The 22918-nt window shown below is 35.4% G+C and overlaps 4 protein-coding genes and 1 long non-coding RNA gene across 7 annotated transcripts in view; 2 read left to right on the forward strand and 3 right to left on the reverse strand.

Moving 5' to 3' along the window:
* Positions 1 to 1525: 1525 nt before the first annotated feature.
* On the reverse strand, positions 1526 to 3378 carry LOC124410539 (bladder cancer-associated protein). The gene has a single exon (XM_046889000.1). The coding sequence runs from the start codon at positions 2926 to 2928 to the stop codon at positions 2686 to 2688; it is 243 nt and encodes an 80-aa protein (XP_046744956.1). The 5' UTR covers positions 2929 to 3378; the 3' UTR covers positions 1526 to 2685.
* A 1595-nt stretch (positions 3379 to 4973) lies between these two features.
* Positions 4974 to 16802, forward strand: LOC124410546. The gene is made up of 3 exons (XR_006929606.1): positions 4974 to 4986; positions 12216 to 12217; positions 16036 to 16802. It is a non-coding gene; the product is annotated as an uncharacterized LOC124410546 (long non-coding RNA).
* LOC124410519 lies at positions 5459 to 11230 on the reverse strand. 2 transcript variants are annotated; one of them, XM_046888970.1, is made up of 8 exons: positions 11003 to 11226; positions 9734 to 10261; positions 8519 to 8724; positions 8236 to 8309; positions 7657 to 7768; positions 7023 to 7085; positions 6494 to 6642; positions 5459 to 6001 (listed from the first exon to the last, which is right to left on the reverse strand). In XM_046888970.1, the coding sequence occupies exons 1-8, from the start codon at positions 11199 to 11201 to the stop codon at positions 5869 to 5871; spliced, it is 1464 nt and encodes a 487-aa protein (XP_046744926.1). In that variant the 5' UTR covers positions 11202 to 11226; the 3' UTR covers positions 5459 to 5868. The 2 variants fall into 2 exon arrangements, with proteins under 2 accessions (XP_046744926.1, XP_046744934.1); XM_046888978.1 differs by lacking the exon at positions 5459 to 6001 and having other exon boundaries at positions 6497 to 6638; positions 11003 to 11230.
* Positions 12912 to 15980, forward strand: LOC124410512 (p21-activated protein kinase-interacting protein 1-like). Its single transcript, XM_046888957.1, has 3 exons — positions 12912 to 13046; positions 13871 to 14033; positions 14422 to 15980. The coding sequence occupies exons 1-3, from the start codon at positions 12963 to 12965 to the stop codon at positions 15675 to 15677; spliced, it is 1503 nt and encodes a 500-aa protein (XP_046744913.1). The 5' UTR covers positions 12912 to 12962; the 3' UTR covers positions 15678 to 15980.
* Positions 16803 to 18264: 1462 nt separating the features above from the next.
* LOC124406461 (neprilysin-4-like) overlaps positions 18265 to 22918 on the reverse strand; it is a 42275-nt gene continuing 37621 nt past the window's right edge. For both annotated transcript variants that reach the window (XM_046881890.1, XM_046881897.1), the window contains 3 exons: positions 22468 to 22604; positions 22066 to 22233; positions 18265 to 18550 (listed from right to left, as the gene is read on the reverse strand). In XM_046881890.1, coding sequence (XP_046737846.1) covers positions 18374 to 18550; positions 22066 to 22233; positions 22468 to 22604 — 482 coding nt within the window. In that variant the 3' untranslated portion in view covers positions 18265 to 18373. The remainder of the gene's footprint in view (positions 18551 to 22065; positions 22234 to 22467; positions 22605 to 22918) is intronic.

A 22918-nucleotide genomic window follows, 5' to 3' on the forward strand; every position in this document is an offset into this window, starting at 1 on the left:
GAGGCGCTGCACGTATTTATGACGTCACGATTTGATATTTTCAAGTCACGCATGCTGGAAATTGATCTACTTGAGCATTCACAATGGTACAAGAAATCCGTCAAAAGTGAAAAAGTCACATTTAGAATACGTGTTTCATTTATTTGAAATACTACAACTTGACTGTAGTTTCAATCACGGTGTATATGAAACAGTAGTGATGTATCAATTCACTTAATTTACTGGCATTTTGAGAATAGAGGTAGTGAATTTATATTACATTGGTGGCCTGAAGTTTCAAGCATTTATTTAAAGAAAAATTTGACCAACTTATAGCATACGAATTTTTTTAAACTAAATTTTCTCAAGATCAAATTACAAATTTTTTAATTCATATTAAATATCAAGAACACTCTTGTATACAGTAAAGAATAGTAATCCTGCAGACTTCAAGTAACATTGTCATAAGAAGTAAATGTAAAGAGTGACACGGTGAATGATCATCCTATAAGGGCAGTTGATCGTTTTTATCTTTCAGTATTATTTTGAGGACAATTTGTGCCTTGTAGTAAATATAAAAAGAAGTTGCAGTTACATTGTACTTATTTCACTGAAAAATATTAAACTTATAATTAAGTTTGTATCGTGTGTTCAATTTAGAAATCATGTTTTAATAACTTATATAATTGATACACATTTATCACCTAGGTTTAAAAATATTCTCTTTTCTAGTTTAATTATAGTACAAGGTCTTAATAATCAACTGGGCAAATCTTTTATTAAACCATTTTCCTGATTTAACAAGTAAAATTTAAGAAAAGGCCAATAATATTTTTCTATTTTTTTGAACCACATCACCTGTGAAAGTGATGTAATCAATACAACGGCAGCCAGGATTGAATAAACAAGTGTGCAAAAAATCACAGTCAATCAATTCGAATATCTTTGGTTTATATGCGATTCAAGAATACAATAATTTAGAGAATAACTCAATATCCAATGATAAGTTCAAGAATTTGCAAAAAATCACAAGGTATTGTCTTATTGAATACGACAATCTGACAATTTCGAAAAATGATGGTTTAGTTAATAAAAAAAACCTCTTAGATATAGGATTGATGAAACATTTTTATCCACTCCTGGTCATGGACACTTTTTTATATTATAACAGTGGAGAATTTTGCAAACAATACGACGAACTTGTAAGTAATTGAATGCAACGTAAAAAAAACTACGCATACTGTCAAACAAGAGTATTGAAAGCTATAACAAGTTATGAAAAAAAGTGCTCTTATCTTAATGTGAACTTGACGCTGGTTGGCTAACTACCAGACTCTGTTTTCTTACAAAAACATTTTCGTAAAAAAACGTGTGAACTACATTTTAATTATTTGCAAATAAATACATGGTGTATAATTGAATAAAATATTTATAAATATGTCAAATTAGAAGCAAACAAACACCCAAGAATATAAAATGAAATTATTGTACATTATATTTGTATCAGGGGTGTTCTTGGAGTAAGATTAAAGATTTTTCTATCGTCGTTGATATTTTGGCTTTCATGGAAGCCCTCCTAAGACTTTATTTTGAACCAAACAAAACAGGTTCAAGTAAATTTATATAGAGTACATTAGACCTTAATTATTCTAAACGCAATAGGATGTTTCAATATTGAGTTAAATAAGTCCAAACTATGTCCACTCATCGTTAATTCAATGTTTAAAAGGCGATCAGATAAAATGTAATCAATGTTCTGATGAATTAACATTTGTTTTTAGTGACAACTTAGCTAAGCATCATGATTATAGTATGATTCCTCTGATGGTAAATTTCAAAAGTTCTACAGGTATACGTATTAGGCATATTTCTGTGATCGATTCTAGGTAGTATTAAACGCTAATATGAATGATAGAATTTATCCTACTGTTTGAATAACATGTATTTGGAAAAATGTGTGAAAAGGAATAATAAGTATCCCAAGAACGAACCCTGGAACCATGGAAGAGTGACTGATTTCTCACAGCAACGGTTTTCGACTACACATCATTCAAATGCAGAACAGGTCGATGATCACTTGATATACCGTCATCTGAAATCCATTGTTTCTCACATTGGAGCATAGAAAATATGCAAGCATCTATAACAACCAACGAATCAACTGTAAATGTTTGAATCCTTAGGCGTTTAGAAGAGATATTTTGCCAGATGAATTGATGACTTGTTAATATATTACTTCTCATAGATAATGTGCGCGATAACAGTCCATGCTTGATTGACAAAAAATTTTGTGATGAGAAAAATGAAGACTTTGTAAGGAATCTTGTTGATTTGATTTTTGACAACAGTTGCTTTCACTTTGACTGTCATAAACAATAATCTAACATACTAAAAATACAAATCTCAAAAAATAATTTACTGGATCTTCTGTTATAATAATTCAGCTTACAAATATTGCTGCTTCTTAGTATAGATCGTGATGAGAAAAAGTATATACAATTTAGTGTATTTTCCCAAACTTTTCCATGCGGCGTGCTTATGGAAATGTTAAGGTTCGAATCCGTCATTCTTCAACTACAGTCACACCGCTTTGCCTGTCCTCAGTTAACGTTAATTACAATAACAATATGTACATATAATATTAAAATCGCACGTTCTAGCTTAGCTAGACACATTTCGATGAATCCTATATCAATAATTTCACTATTAACCATAGTCACACTTGACACTATCACAATTTGCACTCCAGAAGAGACAGTTACCTACACCGCTGTAACAGATTAGGAATACAGCGGCTAGGAAGACGACACTACAAATAGTGCACGGCTTTCTTTCGAGGAAGAAACCAATTAAATACAGTATCATGAACATGACATGGGTTTGAAGTAACGCAGGATTTACTGGTTTTGGTATTAGTAAAACAGGAATCAACCATTGTAGGCAATACATTGTTTTTTCTTGATACAGTGATTTCACCTTGAACCACAAAACTGCTTCAGTTGTTTAGAAATGTCAGACATTCGAGCCACGTTGAAAGTGATACGCATTTAATACGATTCATCAACGAGGTTTTACATCGTCACTTTTTTCGTTTAATATTTTCTACGAACCTACGAGCTTAGTTTTAGCAAGTGATTTCACATTTGCGTAGTCAGACTATCCACGCGTGGATGACGCGTCATACGGAAGGAAGACAATTGCGATTTTCGATTGTCAATTGTCACAGGTTGTAGTTGTAGCACGATTGAAATTATTCACGGCTACACCAATCCCAATCTGGCAAGACTCGTACTGGTAATAAAATTCGACCACCTTTTATGCTTTCCAACAAATGATCATTAGTTACAGAATTTCATCTATTCTCCGAACATTAGTTTGTAGAACCGATAGACGTAATATAATTTCTATGTCCATGGTAGAACCCTCAACCCAGCGGCCTGTATCTCCATATACTTAGGCCTTAGAGCACCTTAGGCTCTCGTTACACCCAAATAAGTTGATTTTTTTTCATTCAGATTAGTGTGTTTGATAGTGAGTTCCCAACGTTCGATAGTCAACAGTGTGGTCGCATTAATAAAACAAAATCGGCTAGGGAATTCAAGTGACGTCAGACCGCAAGACCGTCGTCAGCCCTCATAAGGTGCGTTCCGGAACTAGCTGGTAGCACTGAAAACTTCTAAAGAGAGAAATTGGAAATACGAATACCATGCGAGAGTTCACAACCGATTAGTGTAGCAGTTAACCGCATGTTGTGAACGCTCTCATGCTTTTGAATTTCCCATCTTGCACTGCACTACCACTGCACTGATTGTGAGGGTGCGTTCCGATGTTAAATTCCCAGTGCTGACAACAATCTTTTATCTCTTTTGCGCTGTCGAGTTCGTGAGTAGCTCCGTCTCTGTCCTAGGGAGTTTTTAGGGCTGTCAGCTAATTTCGAAACGCACCCCAAGTTGATTGTGAATGATACCCACAGATACCGACGTTCGATAATCGATCGGTTATTCGTAAAAATTGCAACAATGTAGTCAGACATTAGTCCCGGGAGTTTGTCCAGCCTTAACGCATCTAACTTACGGCAGCTCCTCAGTAACTGTAAAGTGCATTAAAACTATTTTCCTTGCGGGCCATTCGTTTTTCTTGAAAATTTTTATGCCAAACAATTACTTTTAAATTGCTCTTGATTACTCTCTATTTTTTATTATTTACTCTCAAACGGTTTTCGATAAAATCCAAAAAACGATTCGGCTACTGAGGACCAGTAAAATGGCGCCAAATTCAAACGAAAGTTTGGAACAAAATCGATGGCGTTGATCATACATCTTCAATCAACGCCCCAAGTGCCCGAGACTATTTTTTGGGGATTTTTTCGAAAAACCGTGTGGGAGCTACTAGTAAAAGTTAGAAAGCAATTAAGAGCAATTCGGGGCCAATTTTTGAGCGTAAAAGTTTTCAAGAATTCGAAGGACGCAGACCAACTTCACATATGTATTATTTTCTTAATTAGAATAAAGAGTCAGTCCACTATCGGCGGTTGTTCAAATATTTTGATACGTAACATCGGAATTTCGAGAATTTTTGCAGATTTTTCCAAACTAATTAATTATGTGCAATTTTTTCATCTAGGAGAATAAAAATGTCCTTACAAAAGTACGAAAAAATTCTTAAAAAGTCCAGTATTGCTTATGAAAACTTTCCAGCAACAGTCCAAAGTGGCTGACTCTTCTTTGTTGATAGGGCTGTTGCTTATTGAAAACTCGTATGTTTAACACTGGATTTTTGAGAATGGTTTCAGATTTTTAAATTGTGTCGACCAATAGGTTCGTTTCCGAAAATGGAAAGTAATTACTAACTCTGGACAAATCTGAAAATGTGATAAAAAATCTATTTGATCTGAAATCTGTTACATATGAAAATGTTTGAGCAACTAGTCATAATAAACTGACTTTTTCTTTTAGTTTTTTTTAATGACTTTCAAAAAAAGTTTCAACAAATAAGAAGTGAATGCTGGTTTACTCTGGCTTGAGGCTCAATACTTTTGATATCGAACACATGATTTTTCCGAATTATTCAAGATCTTTTAATTGTGTTGATCAATATAGTCGTTTTCAAAAATTGTAGTTATGTTACGTTCGGTGTTTCGCCGCACGTCCTGCCTATCTTTTTCGAACACCTCTTGCTCCTCCATGCTAATTCTTCCACATTCCTTATAGTAACGTTATTGTCTCTATCCTGTCATCCAATTTCTATTCAGCCTCACACTACTCGTTATAGCCCTTACTCTGCTAATTCTATTCCCCACTATTCTGGATTCTCACACCTTCTTGTACACATACTCTTGTCTCAAGTCTCTTTTTTTCTCCAATGTTCGATGAATACACTTCTATTTCAATAAAGCATATCTTGTACAAGAAAATAAAACTGAAATTTTACACTGTAAAAATTTTTTTTCTTCTGTAATAAAAACAATTTTAAAAAGATCAAGTCTTGAGACCGTTTTGAGAGTATATTTAATTCTACGATCCTTGTTCTTTATTACAGGTATTTACATCTCATTCAAATCTCAACATATCCACAGTCTCGGAGACTAAGAGTTACACATTACTCCTTTGATTAAGAGCATCTGGCAAGAAAAGTAAGTGTTTCTAGTAATGCTCTTCGTCCACCTCACCTCGATTTGTTACTATGGATCGCGTAGAATACGATTACGTCATATCTTACAGAGGAACAATATACATCTATTGAGAACATATATGTAACAATAATTGATCAGAACTCGGTTTTAAAAAAGAACAGAATCTGATTCATACACGATACATGTGTGACTATCATTTGCCAATAAAATGATACTTAAAATAACACAATGGGAAGAGAGATGAAGTAGCATTTTCTTCACAATGCAGGACCTATGGCATTGTCGTCCTCAATGTCAGGAAAAATATCACTGGATGAATCGTTTATCCTATCCATATTCTCAATCGTTGAGGCAAGTAGTCTCAAATTATCCACCCCCGATATTAGCTGCCTGTAATTAAACGCACATTTTATTATTTTAGGGTGAAACTTGTGAAAACGAGAAAAGAACGATGATTGTAATAGTAATCGAAGAAATAAATACCAAATCTACGTGTAAAGTTAGAAACAATTGTACCAAAATCTCCGAGTACCAATAAAATTTGATGTTAAGTACTTTTATTCCACAGAAATTGGACGTTTGTACAGCATTTCAGATCAATCTAATATTTATTAATATTTGCATTTGATTTTCAACTGCTTCAGGTAATAGCGAGGATTATAATTTTCTTTTAACTTGTAGGAAGGTAAATTTCAAGTCATTGATCTTATATTCAATATTTGGAAGTTGGATTTGGAATGACCTATATAGTTACTTTCAAACTTTCGATGTTAATGATTGGAAAAATTGTTAGGCTTTTTCTGCCTTATCCCCGACAAAAATTTTAATAAACCAAAATGTATAATCCTAAATTCAGTGTACTTGAACAATTCTTTCGAATACCTTAGGGAGAATTCAGCTGTAGATGCCGCAGTCTTTAGGTCGTTAGCTATTCTCCTCATGCCTCGATTAGAAACATCACTACCACCACATCCAGTTTCCATCCTTAACCGAAGCTCTTCATTTTCCAACTTCAATGTCCGCATTTCTGCCTAAATCAAAGCGGAAACTATTCAAACACAGTTACATGTAAGCTGTGCGGATAAAAACATCATTCATTGTGTATGTGTACACCAAGTGTACGCAAGCTCATCAAAGCATTTTATTCGCAGTTTTTCAAATAATTAATATGGACACTTTTTTCAACTGTTTTAAGTACCTAACTTTTTTATCTCTAATTTGTAGAAGCAGGTTTTGCAGTCCTGAGATACATAGAAAAATAAATACGTTTTTTTCGGTAAGCATTCGTCGATGTATGTATTTTTCCTTTCTTCCATTTTTTACAAGATTATTAATTGTTAAAAAAACGTACCGAAAATGTACTTTCAATACATATACTATTTCATGCTTAAGTGTGGTTCAATAAACCTACCCTCAATACTTTTATGTCCTGTTTCAAAGATGTGACAGCACTTTCTGCATTGACTGCTCTTCTCTGGAATTAAGAATATCTTGCTTTTTAACGAGGGTTGAAGAATTATTCAATTGTAGAGAATTTGCGTAATTCAATGTTGGAGAACCCTGCGTCATCTTGACGTAGATTTTCAGATTTTGTTAAAAACAAAAATATCCATCCAAGTAAATTTCAAGAACACAAAATATTACGCCTATTCCCTGACTTTCTCTTCTTTAGATCAAGCGAACATCCTAATATACAAAGTTTTAGACAAGGTGCAGCTAAGAGGGTAAAAGTAGTAAAAAATCATGAAAGTATAGTCAAAAGAGACTCTGAGAAAAACAAGTTTATTTTTAATCACTTAGAGCCATAAGAAGGAAAAGTTATCATACAACTAATATTAGAGAATACAAAACAATGAAACTCGTTGATTGTGCAGCCAAAAGGCAAAGAAGTAGGTAAACGGTGGATTCAGAAAAGCTACACACAGTCGCAATTCTGATTATGCGTGTGGCATTATTTGACGGATGTTACAAAGTTCATTTTCGTTGCCTATATTTCAAGTGAGCATAATTATTGTATTTAATCATTATTGTATTATATTACTCACAGTACTTCTTTTGAGATTATCCTCCACCTGTTCAATCGTTTTCTCAAGATTTGCCATTTCTTCGTGATCAACAGACCTCCTCGAGATTAATTCTGATTCCAACGATTGTATTCTGAAACAATATTTACATAAAGATACTGTAGACTTCCAGTTACGTAACCCCTTAGCAGTGTGGCAAAAATGATATTTTCGTGCCACTTTTGTGTCAAAAAACAATCTTACAATTAGTATTACAGTTCTACAAGTTGCTGAATTTGAATCTAAAATCATATTCAGCAAATTCAAAATCATTTTCAAAATATCGTTAGAAATTTGGAAAAATATAAGATTTTATTCGAAAAATGATGTTTTTGCAGTTTTTTTGCAATTATATTTCAGCGAAATTCAATTTGTTCTTCACCATTCGGTTCTTTATAAGCAATCGAAGGGATTTATGTCCTTATAATTCCCATTATTGCTTCTAGAACGATTTTACAAACAAGAAAGGGTAGGTAGAAAAACGATACATTATGTTCTAGGGTTAAGACGCTTTGAATCAGCTGAAAAACAATGAATAAAAATTGGATCTACTCAGACTACCTTCTAGATTGCTCGCCTAATTGCCTCTGCATGATTTCCTGTTCTCTCCTCAGTCGTTCATTTTCCAAAATCAGCTAAAACAAAACCATGCAAACTTTCATTTCATAAACAAAATTTTTTGAGTTGTTGAATTTCACATGCAGCTGGATTTATGTGTCATAAAATGAGCCGAAATTATTTGCACAGATACTTCACTGGCAAACAGCACAAATGGTACTACTAATCGCAAAAAAATTAGAGTCAAATCAAATCATATCAAGTGAAATTGAATTCAAAAGCTTACCCTCTGATTAATCTGTTCAGGGGAACCAGGACTGTGGCAATTCTCAACTGGTAAGCTAGTTCTGTTATGGATTGGACCATCGCTCAAGAAGTCAGGCAAAGACTTTGTGACTTCCGTTTCACTGGTTTGAGAACTATTTCGTAAAGCTCCATTGGCATTGCCGACATTAGCTTCGACCAAGGGTAATTGTAAGTCAAATGGGAATCCTGAGAACAATGAGACTCGTGTAAATTATGTGGCTAGAAAAAAAAGTGTCACGTCGCTTTACGACCTGTTTTATCTAAAGAAGGATCTCTTTGAATTTCTGGAAAGGGTTTCAAGAGATTGTATACTTGTAAAAAAAAAAAAAAAACAACAAAAAACCTGGAGTTGCGGCACTGCTTTCTCTGCCTTGAGTAGATTCCACATTTCGCATGGATTCAATAAAAATTTACAAATAAATTTAGAAACTGTGCCGATGTAGAAACACTGTAAACAAGAGTAAGTAAAATTAAATTCATAATAACTATCAGTTAATTTCTTTCTTCTTTGGATAAATCAGTTCAAACTTCCAAAAGCGGCTTCAAGCACAGTTTACATAAGATGTTTATAGTTACGTATTTATAACTCTGACACGACAAAGTAAAAAATATTGTAGAAAAGTTTGAAGAGAAATGTTTTAAAGCAAAATGTCATATTTGATAAAAAATACAAGTTAAAATATGGTGAAACTAATTATAAAACAAACAATTGTCAAAATCATTCAGTGAAAATGTCAAATTGATAACTTTAAAAGTACTTCTGTATCTTCAATTTATGGATTTGTGTTTTACATTTTATTACGATCGGACTTGGTACTTCGCACCTCGCTTGTTGGGCGGTTCCCGTCTCACTTTTCCATGGCTAATAAAGCTTCAACAGCATCTGACCCATTTGTACTCATGTGACTTATACTAACTTCGTAACATCATCGGCATATCTTCAAACCACTAACTTTGCAGAGGAATTGGCACGTTTTATACAAAAGATCAGATCCATGATCAACAAGTTTTTTTTAAACATTTTATGACGAAAGCTATAAAAATTTTTTGTTTCACCTTGAGATTATATTTTGTCACGCATACGTTGATTACTTTTTCTTTATTCTTAAGCACGTGAACTTGCTGAGATGATTTGCATGCACCAAGAAAATAAAAGCGAATTCTTTTTACAAAGTAATAACAATGAACAACTAACCAACGGGTCCAGACCAACTGGTTGGGTCACCATTACGTCTTTCAAGATTGGGCAAGTTCAATGCTCTGGGTCTCGCAACGTTGGGAACGGTTGGTTCGTGTTGCCCTCGTTCTTCTCTGTCTCCCCGTTCCCTCCTTTCTAAACTGATTGTAAGATCGAGGGATGAATCACCCAGATTTTCGAGTTGACGTTTTTTAGGCTCGTTCCACTGCTTTGTGGATCTCTGTTCCATGCTGTTCAACGCAAAATCTGGAAGATTGTCTATTTCCAAACATGGTTGAACATTCGCGTCGTGATTCAAATAGCATTGTTCAATGACTAAATGATCTTGAACAAAGTCTGGTAACTCGACCGGATTTCTTGGATATACTCCTGCTTCGTTGCTGGAAGAAACTGCTTCCGCTTTAGCCGAGGATGGTGGGTACACTTTTGGTCTAGCTCCCGTGTGCTGATGATTTGTGTGTAAGTCGTTTTTCAAGAAGTACTTGAAACTGAATGGATTTTCTTTCTTGCGGGGCAAATCTGGTGCTGCAAATAAAAAATTGGATTGATAATACAAGATTGTGTATTATTCGGAGAAATCGTATGATTGGAAAAACACAGAAGTATACGTTAAAGTTTTGATTCTGAATTTTATTGGAATACTTTTGGTTTCTGTAAGCTTCTGAGTACTTCTCACTGAAGTTGAAACGATTTCACAATGATGATCTAACAAGATCTGACATTAGCATGACTAGGTCAGTCAAATAAGATTAGTTGAAATATATTTGAAAAAGTTGGCCTGCTAAACAATTCACAGGATCGAACATGTTATTAAATATGATCTATATAATTAACTTGATCCCATGAGTTTGGATCATTTGTCATTAGACATACGTCGTTTCGATGAAAAAAAAAAAATTTGTACACAGAAGATGATGTAGCTGCATCAGAAGGTTGAGTCGTGTCCGTTGGTATAAACATTTCATTGAAGTACAAGAAGATTGGCAAATTCAAATCAATACTATAAACATTAACGATAAAAACAGCCTATGAAAACCCATTTGTACATAGATTTATCGTTTAAAAAAGTAAACATAATAAATGTTATTTGATAATTGAGTCACTAGAATGTTGACAACGTTTGGGGACGCTACGAAGTGAAACAATCCGTTAAAAGTAGATGATTAATTTATGATTAGCGTTCGATTTTGTTTAGTAGCAGTCTTGAATTCGATCTGTCATCCGCAAATAACGCGCATTTGATTACAACAAAGCATCAAACCTAACCTGCGGAATGACTAGCGCCGGGTTTCTCCTTTTCAGATTGCAGTGCTCGGCCTCCAATTCCAAGGTCAGGCCCGGGCCGCTTGGGAATAGGAATATTCTCATCTTCGGATGAAGATGACATTTTGCGCTGTGAGAGAAAACCCGAAAATGCTTTCGACGAGTCTTCTTTATCATTACCCTCCGCCCTGCCCTCCGCCATTATGCGTGGGTAATGTGGTGGGAGAAAAACACGGATGCCATAGTGAAGACTTGAAAATATCAAATCGTGACGTCATAAATACGTGCAGCGCCTCTGAACGTTGAACGGTGAACTAAGGCCACTGATTTCATTGGCTTGTTCTGTTAGATCCAACCAATGATGTCAGTTACAGATCGGAACATACTTCTTGTGGACCATAAACGGGCTGCTGTCACATGAAAAACGCGTATACGAATCGAGCCATGTTTACAAAGAAATAACTGATAGTATAAGTTTTCCCGGATAACGTGTGTGCTTTTGTACGTGTGAATCTCCCTGGCGAGGGTGAAAGAAATTGTGGAACAGTGCAATCAGTGAATATTCAACATGCGGTAGCTCCGATCGGCCATGTTTGTTGTCGCGTGATTTTATTCACTTCATCATTCTTTATTATAAACATTATCAGCGATTTGCCTGAGCAGTGACTGAGATTCACACGTACACTATTATTCAAGCTACGATTTAAAATATTTCCAAATAAGATTCATACTCTCGTTATCGCAGGATTCGTATAGGCTTTTTCACCCAATTTCCCCGCTTCTGACGTCACGAAATATATATATGACATGCCAGGTCAGCGGGGCCTTAAAGTAAGATTTCATGGGCAGTAAAAAGAGGCAGCAGCAGCAGTAAATCAGAAGTTACTAGCATTTCCGGCGCAAGTTTTTGCTGCTTGAAGTTCATTCATCCGAACAGCAGAGCAGCAAATTCATGAGCAACACTGCTGCTGCGTCAAATTACTAGACCAATGTTAGTAACATCTAGTAAGTTACTAAACTGCTGCTGCTTTTTACTGCTGATGAAATCTTACCTTACCTTTAGGGTAAGATTTCATGGGCAGCAAAAAGTAACAGTAGCCAGCAGATATTCACTGAAAGTTACTAGAACTTCCGGTGCAGGTTTTTCTACTAGAAAGAGCTAGAACTCTGTTTTTCCGATGAACGCTACCCTGCTTAGTAATGCCATCATGTATAGTGGTGTGAGTTATTTAAAGTCCCGCTCATTTTTTCCCCACGCAGATTCAACATCACGACAATTAATCACTTCCAATCTAGGGTATTTTGACACCGTTGGTACACGTCTTACTTAAATTCAGTCCAACGAGAGAGGAACGAACTTTTTTGGGTAAAGAAGTTACACTCCTAGACACACCATGTATACTCACACCAAGTTTCTGGTGGACACTTTTCCAATTGAAAAACCGTATGAGATACCTCTCCTTATTTCTACCTTCTATAGTTCGGACTTAGAGCATATACAGTATAAGAGTTCGGAGCAATGTAGGAACGCACACTATATCAGTATTGAGGATTTGTATATCATGGTATTAGAAGCGCAGCGATAACTCATAGCCCCTTTAGAACCAAAACTTGCCTTTGCCGCTAAACGACGCAAGAGACATGGGTCGTTGATATGGGATCTTTCTGTCTTTGTCTAGCCACGGATACGCAGGGCAGGCGAAGAACACATCAGACAAGGATAGAGAGATCCTGTGTGCAGCTTTCTCTTTCTATTGCGCTATCGCATTCACGAACAGACCACCTCGTCCATCTCCGTACATCCATATCTATTCTGATATGTCTATGACCGAAACGGATTCTAGTGAACCTAACCTTACCCTTCCCATAATACTAACATTTCAATCATTTCAATCCATTTCAATCACTGATCGTCAGTTCTAGTAGAGGTTAGGTCTATCACATGTAGAGTTTGAATTGAAAAATGACGATGTTAGATAATATTGAAATTATAATAGGAACATATGAACAGTTTTTACTGGGTTACAAAGTTGAAACCAGTGACGATGTAAGTAAAGTCAACCAAATTAAGGTTTGTCAGCAATTTTTTAGGTTAGGAGGGTGTCCTGGTCGATTTCGGCTTTGACGTATATGTTTCCAAATATCGAAGTTCACGTGTCTCAACACAAAAAAGGCCTGATAGCCCCATTCTATACGCAATTTTATCTACAATGAAAAAACTTCAATACATTTTCATTTCACACAGAAGTAAATAAATATTATGGATTCTACGAAATGATAATTCGTAGAAAGCGACCATGAATCCTACGAAACTACTATTGCAATATAGTAGAATACATGCCATTTATTTATTACTGCTTCCAATAAAAATATGTTGGAGTATATTTATTCAGGATTGTGTATAGAAAGGGTCTGTGGAGCCCTTTTTTGCGTTTGCGATATATACGTCCACGCCGAAATCGACTAACAATAAGTGACTTATTACTCATCAGCGTATATTCGTGAATCAGAAAAAATTTAGTTTCTCGAAAATAGTACCTAAAAATGGTATTTTATAAGTATATACCCATTATCCTGACCTACACTATTATTTTCATTATATACGCATATAAAACCTGAAATAGCTAATTTAGTGCTAAGTATGTTCATTGACAAATAAACTGAATTAATATGTTAACAAATTTTGGATCATTGCATGTACTTTGTTTTGGTGAATGGTCCAAATGTCTTAGGTTGGTATTTTTTTCTCATATACCAATTAAAATTGTATTGTTAATTCAATTCTTGAAATATTTTTAAGGACACTTGGGTTCAAGCTAATTTATAATTCATTTAATTTCATTTCAATATTTACGAATATTTTCGTTTCAGGGATACAAATTGATACAGAATTTTGCTACTCATACTCATCAGGCTAGCATCAGAGATCTTGCTAGCAGCAGACATTATCTTGCATCTGCTGGAGCTGATGATTCAATTTACTTGTACAATATGAAAAGCAGAATGGAAACTGGCAAATTGGCTCATCACAATGGTAAATTACATCAATTTCAATGCAATGGTTAATTTCGATGAAACTTAAACTCAAAGGCATTATAATAACAAACTTCACACTATCACCATCAATTTACTATTCTTCCGTTAATCGCGATAGGTTCAGAAGAACAAATTTCGTATCATTAAATTATAATATGAATCGTTGTGCAAACCGGTCAGATAATTCCGAAAAGAATGCATTATTTGATTTATCCCTGAATCCGATGCTTCCTCCGGTATAATTGTATAAAAATGTATTCTTGAAATCTTGCTTAACAACTCATAAAGCAAGACAATCTATCTTGTCAACAGACATTTGTCATCGAGATACACAATTCATAGACTGACCAATATATTCTGATATGTATTGTTTCTGTTATGTCTAGATACAGTGAACAGTATTGCGTTTACACCAAATGCTTCGCACATTCTGACTTGTAGTACAGATGGAAGCATAGCGGCGGTTCGCTGTGGCAACTGGAGGCTGGAAAAACACTGGAAAAATGCACACAAAGGTTCTTCGGTCAATACATTATGTATTCATCCATCTGGTAAACTTGCCTTGTCTCTTGGTGGTGACGGTGTACTCAGAACTTGGAATTTAGTTAAAGGCAGACAAGCCTATGCGACTAACTTAATACCAAAGCTGGGACCATACGCCAAAAATATAGCAGTGACAAAATGGAGCCCAGACGGAACAAAGTACCTAATCGCCACAAATTTGAAGCTCATTCTGTATTCTGTTGAAAACGCCGGAATTATTCATGAAGCGGATTTTGAGTGTCGAGTCACTTGCGTTGAATTTCATGATGATTTGATTATCATTGGTCATGATGACGGGCAAGTTCAACTGTACAATTGGGAGAGTCCTTCAAATAATTATTCAACAATTGCCCATGATACTAGAGTAAAAACTATAGCTTGCTCTGATGATATTGTTGCAACTTCGTCCAGCTCTGGCGAATTGAAGGTGTGGAGGCTCACGAAAAACAGTTTAAATTTATTGGCGACTGAGAATTGTGGAGCGAGGATAACTTGTATGGTACTAGCAAAGAAGTTTGCTGACCAAGAGGTTAAACAGGAAGTGTCAATTATAAATGAAAATCAGACAGTAGCAACAAAGAAAAACATTTTTAAAATTCGCCAAGAAGTTATCATAGAAGATGACGATGACGGAGTGTCGAATGAAATAGTGGAAAACTCTTCCAAAAAGTTGAAACAGAATTCCAAATCTAAATCTGTCACATCAGCAGATATTCGCAAGATGAATAATTTATCCCAGAACATAGGAAAAAAATCAAAGTTTATTAAAAAAGTTGCTCCATTTACAGAGCGTAAAAAAAAAAATAAGGGAGCATTAATTGTTGATAATAAGAAACTTAAGTCACAAGGTTATCAACAGACTGAAAACTCTGTACTAGACGTGACCAATACAAGAACGATGTCGAAAGATTGGGTAAATACAGGAATTAAAAAAAAAAGAAAACAAGAGGAAGAGGAAAAAACTTCAGGCATAAACAGTACAAGAAATTTAGTAATTCCTAGTAAGAAAAGACAAAGCTCTACGACATTGAAAACTGCATCAAAAGTAATTAAAAAGGAGTCAAAGAAGTTGAAAAAAAGAAAAATAATGAGACAATGATACGACATTTTGTATTGCAAGAATAAAGTCTCTTTTTTGTTCTACCAAGTATTGTATACATTTTCTTGTATAATATAGTGATGCTTTCCAATAGAAATAGCTTATCTCCTCCGTTACGTTAGAAATTTCTTAACTTAGCAGTTACGTTAGAAACATCTTATTCCAGCAACTACGTTAAAAACAGCTTGAGTAGTAATTTTACTCATTTTGAGTTAAGTAATTCAATATTTTTATCGCACTTTCCCCCACAGCTTCTGGAATTCTAAACTTCCGGAAATGAATGTTGAAAACGCAATTACGTAAATAGCGTAACTCCGAACCGTGTATTCGTCCCTGGATAATAAAATCTAATCTTAAGTAAACAACTTGTTACTTTTTGTGGCGATTTATATTCATGGTCAGGTCTGATGTTTTTTTTATTAAAATCCCCACATAATCGAAGTAATGTCCAGTAAAATTTCGTCAATAATTATTTGATTGTATTCATTAGGTATTTCTATTCTGGATATAATACCTTAACATATCGATTAGTGTCAAGTTTTATTCTTAGAACGTACAAAGCAGTCTTCAGATAACAATAGCTTATAACAGGTAATATTCATGTATAAATTCTACGTTTATTAAATTTATCATTATTACTCTTGCACATATATTTATCACAGGTGTAGTTTGCACGATATTTAGAGAACCTTCTATTTTATAAATCTACATGAAATATCTTTTCATAGCGAATATACCCAGCGTGTCAGATTTTGGCCGCATTAATCCAGCGTTTGCTACATGAAAGGCTGTCAAAATCCAATACACCAAGCACATAGAGGTCCAAAAAGGTTCTTGTACGGTTTGAGTCCTATTCCTTTGGAACATGTCCCAAGTCAAAGTTAGGAATATTAAGTAACACTCGGTGGGCTGAGTCTACATTACGAAACAGAAAGCCATCAACCCTATAAGAATTTTGTTAGTCCCTGTACAGGAAAATAACATTCAATTAAAACTGTATTGCTATTTAGGCTAAATTAGGAGAAAGTATTTAAAAATTTAATGTATAAACTAACCCCAGGATGCAGTAAAAGTGTAATAATTTATTACAAACCGCATAATATGTAAGTATGAGGATAAAGGGAAAATACATTACTTAAGCCTATCCCTGATCGTATATCAAAGAGACATCATTTGATAAGTTTCAAACACTGGTTATAGTACATATATTAGTAGTTTCATACGTTGTATAATACTATTAATATAAATTGATGCCAGTTTTAAGCCAGTAAAATTGGTAATTTTTTTTCAAAGATAGTTCTTAAAAAATTTGATTGTACATATTATTGTCTTGAGAACGTATTAAGTTTTCGATTCTGGAGTTCAAAATACAAGTATATTCTTCAGTGGTAATCGGTAATTGATTGCTTTTTGAGTTTTTCAGTTCACTTAACAATTAACCCAGCGCCAGGTATGTGTTTTTTGACTATGCCGCCGGCTGTCCATCACGATATCGTTCTTGGCCATTTACGCCATAACCTGCTTAGGAGAGTCCAAAAATTCAGAGAATCAGTTTAACGTTTCTACTTGATGATCCAATAGTTTGCATTACAATATTTTTAGTTGTTTAAAAAATGGACATTTTTAAACATTGGAAAAATCTCGAGATACTGAGAAACCCAAAAGTTAGACGTAACGATGTCGTCACAGTTGGCTGGCGCAGGGTTAATTAACATTTCAAAGTTGACGATATTTATAAAGTTCAATGGCTTCTTGAATTATTTTACTTCCTTAAAATATTATACAGTGCTGTTAATAAAAAATAAATTAATGGGTGATTCTTTGAAAACCAAAGACACTTCTAGCTCTCTTCATAGTTTCAGATTTTACAATTAAACCACAAAACTCTATTTCAGGTCCATTTTGTTTTTTATTTTGATATTCCAACATTTAAGTAAAACGACAAGTATGGGTTTTGGGTAACATAAGGTATTTGTTATTTAACAATGCTGTACGTTTTGTGACTCAAGGGGTTTTTTGGGACCAGGATGAACAGGATTTGTTGAATGTCGGTCTTGTTGGTTTGTGGTTTTGTTCGCCAGGTGATCTCTGGGATAGTAGGTAACCGCTTGTTTTTGGTTTCATTTAAAATTCTAAAAAAGAAATGCAAATAAATTCGTCTTTGGTAAAAAAAAAACGTATTCCAAAGTTACCAATAAACCACCATAAATTCACTGAGACTCTATAAGTATATAAAACGACACAGTCCCTATTAGAATCTTTAGCAGTCTTTCCTATAGCGTCCTTTTTCGGCAGTCTTTGTCGTCTGACAATCTCAAAGAGATTACTCACGATCAGTGAATAGCCCGTCGCGAACGACTTAAAAACCATAGAGCCAGGAAGAGTACTCAGTTTTCAAGGAATTACCCAAATGGATAATTTTTCAAAAATATTCATCTTCACTGCTCAAATTTATGTCGAGAGTGAAAAAACCAACAAGATCATACCAGTCACAATAACACTGTGCACCATAAGAAATAACACTTTACATTCACTTGGATCCACTAAATTAAACTTGCCTTGGTGCATTATAAAAGCCCTTACAAACATAAATAAGACAAAATTGAACGCTAAAGTAGGATTTATTATATAATATCCTGATTGTTCACTGTGTTCTTACACAGCTGACTTTGTTAAGGTTTTTCTTTACCCGCGAACTACCATAATACACACTTATGATGTGGATTCATTGGACTTCCAATCGGACAATGCCATGCTCTTGCAAAGTCTGCATTGTTCGAAAGTGTGCCGATGACACGGAAGTGGTTAGGCGCATGGACGCCTTCTATCAGCTTTGATTTCAGAGCGCCGGTCGTATAATTGCCACACCAAACCTGAATAACATGTTTATAAACTATTAGCTTCTTTTCTTAGTTCCAGAAAAATCAATTAAAAAATTGAATTCTAAAGAAATCTGCAAATATATCGTGCAACTTATGCGCGTGTATCAAATCATTCGAATTTTATTGGCCGAGAGTTACCGCCTGATTGAGCAGCCGGAGCAATACCAAACGCGACTGTCATAAAATGTCCCTAGGAGCCCTTAGCTAACGGTCGGCTCCTAGGGACATTTTCCGACAGTCGCGATTGGTATTGCGCCGGCTGCTCAATCAGGCGGTAACTCTCGGCCAATAAAATTCGAACGAGTTAACGCACGCGCATAAGGTGCACACTTTTCTCATGGACATACGGTAAAACAGAGTATTTCATTGTGAGGAAATTGTTGCACTAAATTAAACTCGGTATTTGAGATTGCTCGCCGTATAATTTATTGCTGGTGCAGCAATGCATTGTCTTGAGGCTTTATTGAACTGGCAATGAGAAAATATATAATACAAAAATGAATTCAATATTGCGATAGCCAGAATATGTAACATTGAAAATTGTGGTGGTATTAAATGGTTACTTTTTATTCATTATCAGAGCTTTTAGCGCGCAACTACTACAATATTTTGCAACTATTTTTGGCAATTGTCTATATTCGGCACTATTTGAAAGAATTGCCACTAAATGCTACTATTTCATCTTTTGCCAGGATTTTTTTGGTAGCGCATGCGTCTACTGCTAGATGAATATATAAATTTGTTTAAGAATATTGACTGACTTATCTAAGGTTGGAGTTTATTATAAAAGATCAAAACTCGACAACGCGTCCTTTCCAGTGTTTAAATCTTCGGTTTCTTTTATTCTACTAACATTGAGTTAAGCAATCATTTTACGTAACACAGTATGGCCTGTACGTCTTTTTTTGGCTGCGTTACATATGTAAAGCCATTTTTCCAGGACTCGTTTCAACCTTATACGGACCTAGCGAATTAATTTTTTTGGGAATAATTCCCACCCAAGTCCCGATTACGTAGTCTCGCATGCCACTATGGTCCGTGAAACACGTTCGACACATTTTTCTTGATAATTTTAAGCCTGTGAGCAAACACTACGTATAGGACATTCTGATCCATCTTTAAGAAAAAATGTGTCGAAATTTGTGAAACGCTGATCGCACTAGTCGACACGATTTTCTTTGCCGTCAATTGAAATTTATATTTTCCGGATCATACATGCATAAGTAGAACCAAACGCCTCGGTTCAATTCTGTGGGACTGAACTGCTCAGTTAGTTTCTGTAGGACTGAACTACTCGGTTAATTTCTGTAAGACTGAACAGCTCGGCCGAACTCTGTAGGACTGAGCGATCTGGAATAATTTCTATGCAAACTTCAGATATGTTATACATTTCAAAATCTTGAATAAAAGTTTTCACGTTCAGGAAGCGTAAAAATCCTTCCCAAGAGCTGTAGCGGCCCAAGAAAGGTTGAATTACATATTTGGTTCTTCGGGCTGATTCGGATTTTATGCTATATTATATTTGACACAGAGAAACAATTATTCATCACCCCCCGTAAATGTATATATTCTATACGCGGTATTTCTTTAACGCTTTCAGTTACAGGAGCTACTAAAGTGGGACCCTTTTTTCTTTTTTCTTTTTGTGATTTTTTTAATATCCAATGCAAAATCCTGCATTTTTTTCTTGACTTCCGTATTTCGCGAGAATTGGCGTCGGACAGGTTGCTCAGTCCCCTTTAAGCTGCATATAAAGACCCGTTGTACACCTCGAAAACGCGGGGATGCAAAACTCCTATAACGCTCAAGCGATCAGAGTGAAACTTGGGAAGTTAATGCCTTATTTTGGCAAAAAGTGGAGCGTCTTTTTAATTTTTCAAAATTTTGAAAAACAATTTACAGATTAGTTACCACCCACAGAAATTGGCCAAATTTTCACAGTTACACTGAATTGATCGAACTATCCGGTATGATGCCACTCGGCGGTGATGAAACACACATTTTGAGCCCAGTCCCATGAGATTTGATGGTGAATTGACGAAATGGCAGTTAATCTGGTTTTTGATTACGATGAACACCGAAATCTCATTTTGGCGACATTTGTTACCGACCTTTCATGCATGTCGGTAAATATCTTACCGACATTACACGCATACATTACCGGCATGCGCGTAATATCGGTAACAAATGTCGCCAAAATGAGATTTTGGTGTACTTCGTAATCAAAAACCAGATCAGCTGCCATTTCGTCAATTCACCATCAAATCTCATGGGACTGGGCTCAAAATGTGTGTTTCGTCACCGCCGAGTGGCATCGTACCGGATAGTTCGATCAATTCAGTGTAACAGTGAAAATTTGGCCAATTTCTGTGGGTGGTAACTAATCTGTAAATTTTTTTTCAAAATTTTGAAAAATTAAAAAGACGCTCCACTCTTTGCCAAAATAAGGCATTAACTGCCCAAGTTTCACTCTGATCGCTTGAGCGGTATAGGAGTTTTGCATCCCCGCGTTTTCGAGGTGTACAACGGGTCTTTATATGCACCTCAAGTCGAATCATACGGGGCGTTTTCCTTTTACTTCAATTTTCTGACACAACACGGCACTAAATGATTGCATTAGCCTATTCCGTTAGATCCGAATAGATATTAAAGCTATATTCTATTAACATCACGCGTTTATTCAACCCTAATACTTAATTTTCCGGGTGTTCTTAGGTCCAAAAGCGAACTTGAATCCAATCCGACTCTATTGAACTTATCGCTCGGAAATAAACGACCCTCAATACAAGCCGTTACACCACTAATGCCACTATTTCGTTTTACGACGGCCGCTGGATGCCCTGTAACTAGTACTACACTCTCATGTAACTCTAATAATATTGAAACCATTATTGTAGCGATACTCATCTTACTAGAATTATCTAGTAACTACATTAAACGAAATATTTCTCACCAGCGAATTGTTTCGTAGAAGGTGTAATTTGGATAGTTTAACTTGAATCATTTGTGGTTGAATACACTCACTCGTTCAATTTTTGAAATTTTGCAAATGTCAGAGCATTTGGGCTCGTATATAATGTATAAACTATCGATTGGAAATGCACTTCGATGCAATTTAAGACGTTTATTGAAAATTTGATAGAAACTACTGTCAAACGAATAGAATACTAAAAGCACCGTAATGGGAAAGAATCTGATAGAATGGAACGAAACCATTTCACGGAGAAAAGAGAGTGGAAACTGGCAAAAGATTTGGATTCTCTTCGATAGTGATTCCAGTAATTGAATTGGTTTCGGCGATGAAAAGTACCGAAAAAAAACTGTTTTATTGAGATGTGCCAATTTACAGGTACAATTGACGTATATCTAACGTGGATTTTTGATAGTTGCAAACCAGTATTCTAAAGCTGGGTAATCAAATATTGCAAAGAGAATGCAAAAATTTTACATCCGTTACCCGATGAATTCTGTGCTTCAAATTTAGAGAAGAAATGCAAGTTCTTTACCTGCGAGAAGCCGAGGAAGAATAACTGGTCCTGTGTGTATTCCGTCAATCCTGGCAGAGCTTGCTGACCACTCGGGTTCCTCGTGGTTAAACGTTTATAAGCACGATATGCTTCTCTTATTCCGCCATTGTCTGCTATATTCTCTCCTTGGGTATTCAATCCATTCACCTACACGGATTTGAATAACTGACGAGGTGTAATTGCGTTTCGTACGTATTTTGCTCAACGGTAACTATCAGTTATTTCTTGCTACTAGGCGAAATGTCAACGATCCAACAAAACTTGCCATACCACGATCAGATTCAAATTTATCTCGGGTATACAAAACTTGTTTCATTTGCCTGACAAAGCGTTAACGTTGGCTTTTAAGTCAAGTAAATTAATAAAACTGACGAGACTCACCGTATAATGATCGCCCAATTCCGGTACATGGTAGTTGCTATATTGTTTTATTATGCATTCTACCTTCTCATGGTAGTGGATTAGTGTTTCATTACTCCACCATTGTCTCAGATTTCCGTTTTCGTCGTACCTGCGACCTGTAACAGTAGGTACGCATTGGTTTGTTTAATGATTATATGAACTTACCTGTAAGTAAAGTTCTATCGAAATTGTATGTAGTCTCTTCGGAATAGATCACAAAGTAGTCACCCTATTCCATGCCCATGGAGGCCACTAGTGAAAAGTCCGGTAGTTTTTTCGAAATTTTCAGTGGCCACCACTATGCTGGATGATGCCACAATTTAACAAATAAAATAATTGTTTCTTGATATGATAAATTATATCCATCGTGTGCTCTCTGATTTGAGCTTCATTTCTTTAAAGTCCTGTCGAAACCAAAGGGTTATACGAG

Source organism: Diprion similis, chromosome 1, assembly GCF_021155765.1.
Source record: "Diprion similis isolate iyDipSimi1 chromosome 1, iyDipSimi1.1, whole genome shotgun sequence".
In the NCBI taxonomy this organism is placed as follows: domain Eukaryota; kingdom Metazoa; phylum Arthropoda; class Insecta; order Hymenoptera; family Diprionidae; genus Diprion; species Diprion similis.

Excerpts from the sequence above, each read along its gene's own strand:
- LOC124410539 (XM_046889000.1), bottom strand. The coding sequence starts at position 2,928 with ATGTATTGCCTACAATGGTTGATTCCTGTTTTACTAATACCAAAACCA.
- LOC124410512 (XM_046888957.1), top strand. The coding sequence starts at position 12,963 with ATGACGATGTTAGATAATATTGAAATTATAATAGGAACATATGAACAG. Across the intron at positions 13,047-13,870 it reads AAGTTGAAACCAGTGACGAT|GGATACAAATTGATACAGAA; the intron begins GTAAGTAAAGTC and ends TTTTCGTTTCAG. Across the intron at positions 14,034-14,421 it reads CAAATTGGCTCATCACAATG|ATACAGTGAACAGTATTGCG; the intron begins GTAAATTACATC and ends TGTTATGTCTAG.
- LOC124410519 (XM_046888970.1), bottom strand. The coding sequence starts at position 11,201 with ATGGCGGAGGGCAGGGCGGAGGGTAATGATAAAGAAGACTCGTCGAAA. Across the intron at positions 8,725-9,733 it reads CAGTTGGTCTGGACCCGTTG|GATTCCCATTTGACTTACAA; the intron begins GTTAGTTGTTCA and ends CATTGTTCTCAG. Across the intron at positions 6,002-6,493 it reads ACAGCTGAATTCTCCCTAAG|GCAGCTAATATCGGGGGTGG; the intron begins GTATTCGAAAGA and ends GTTTAATTACAG.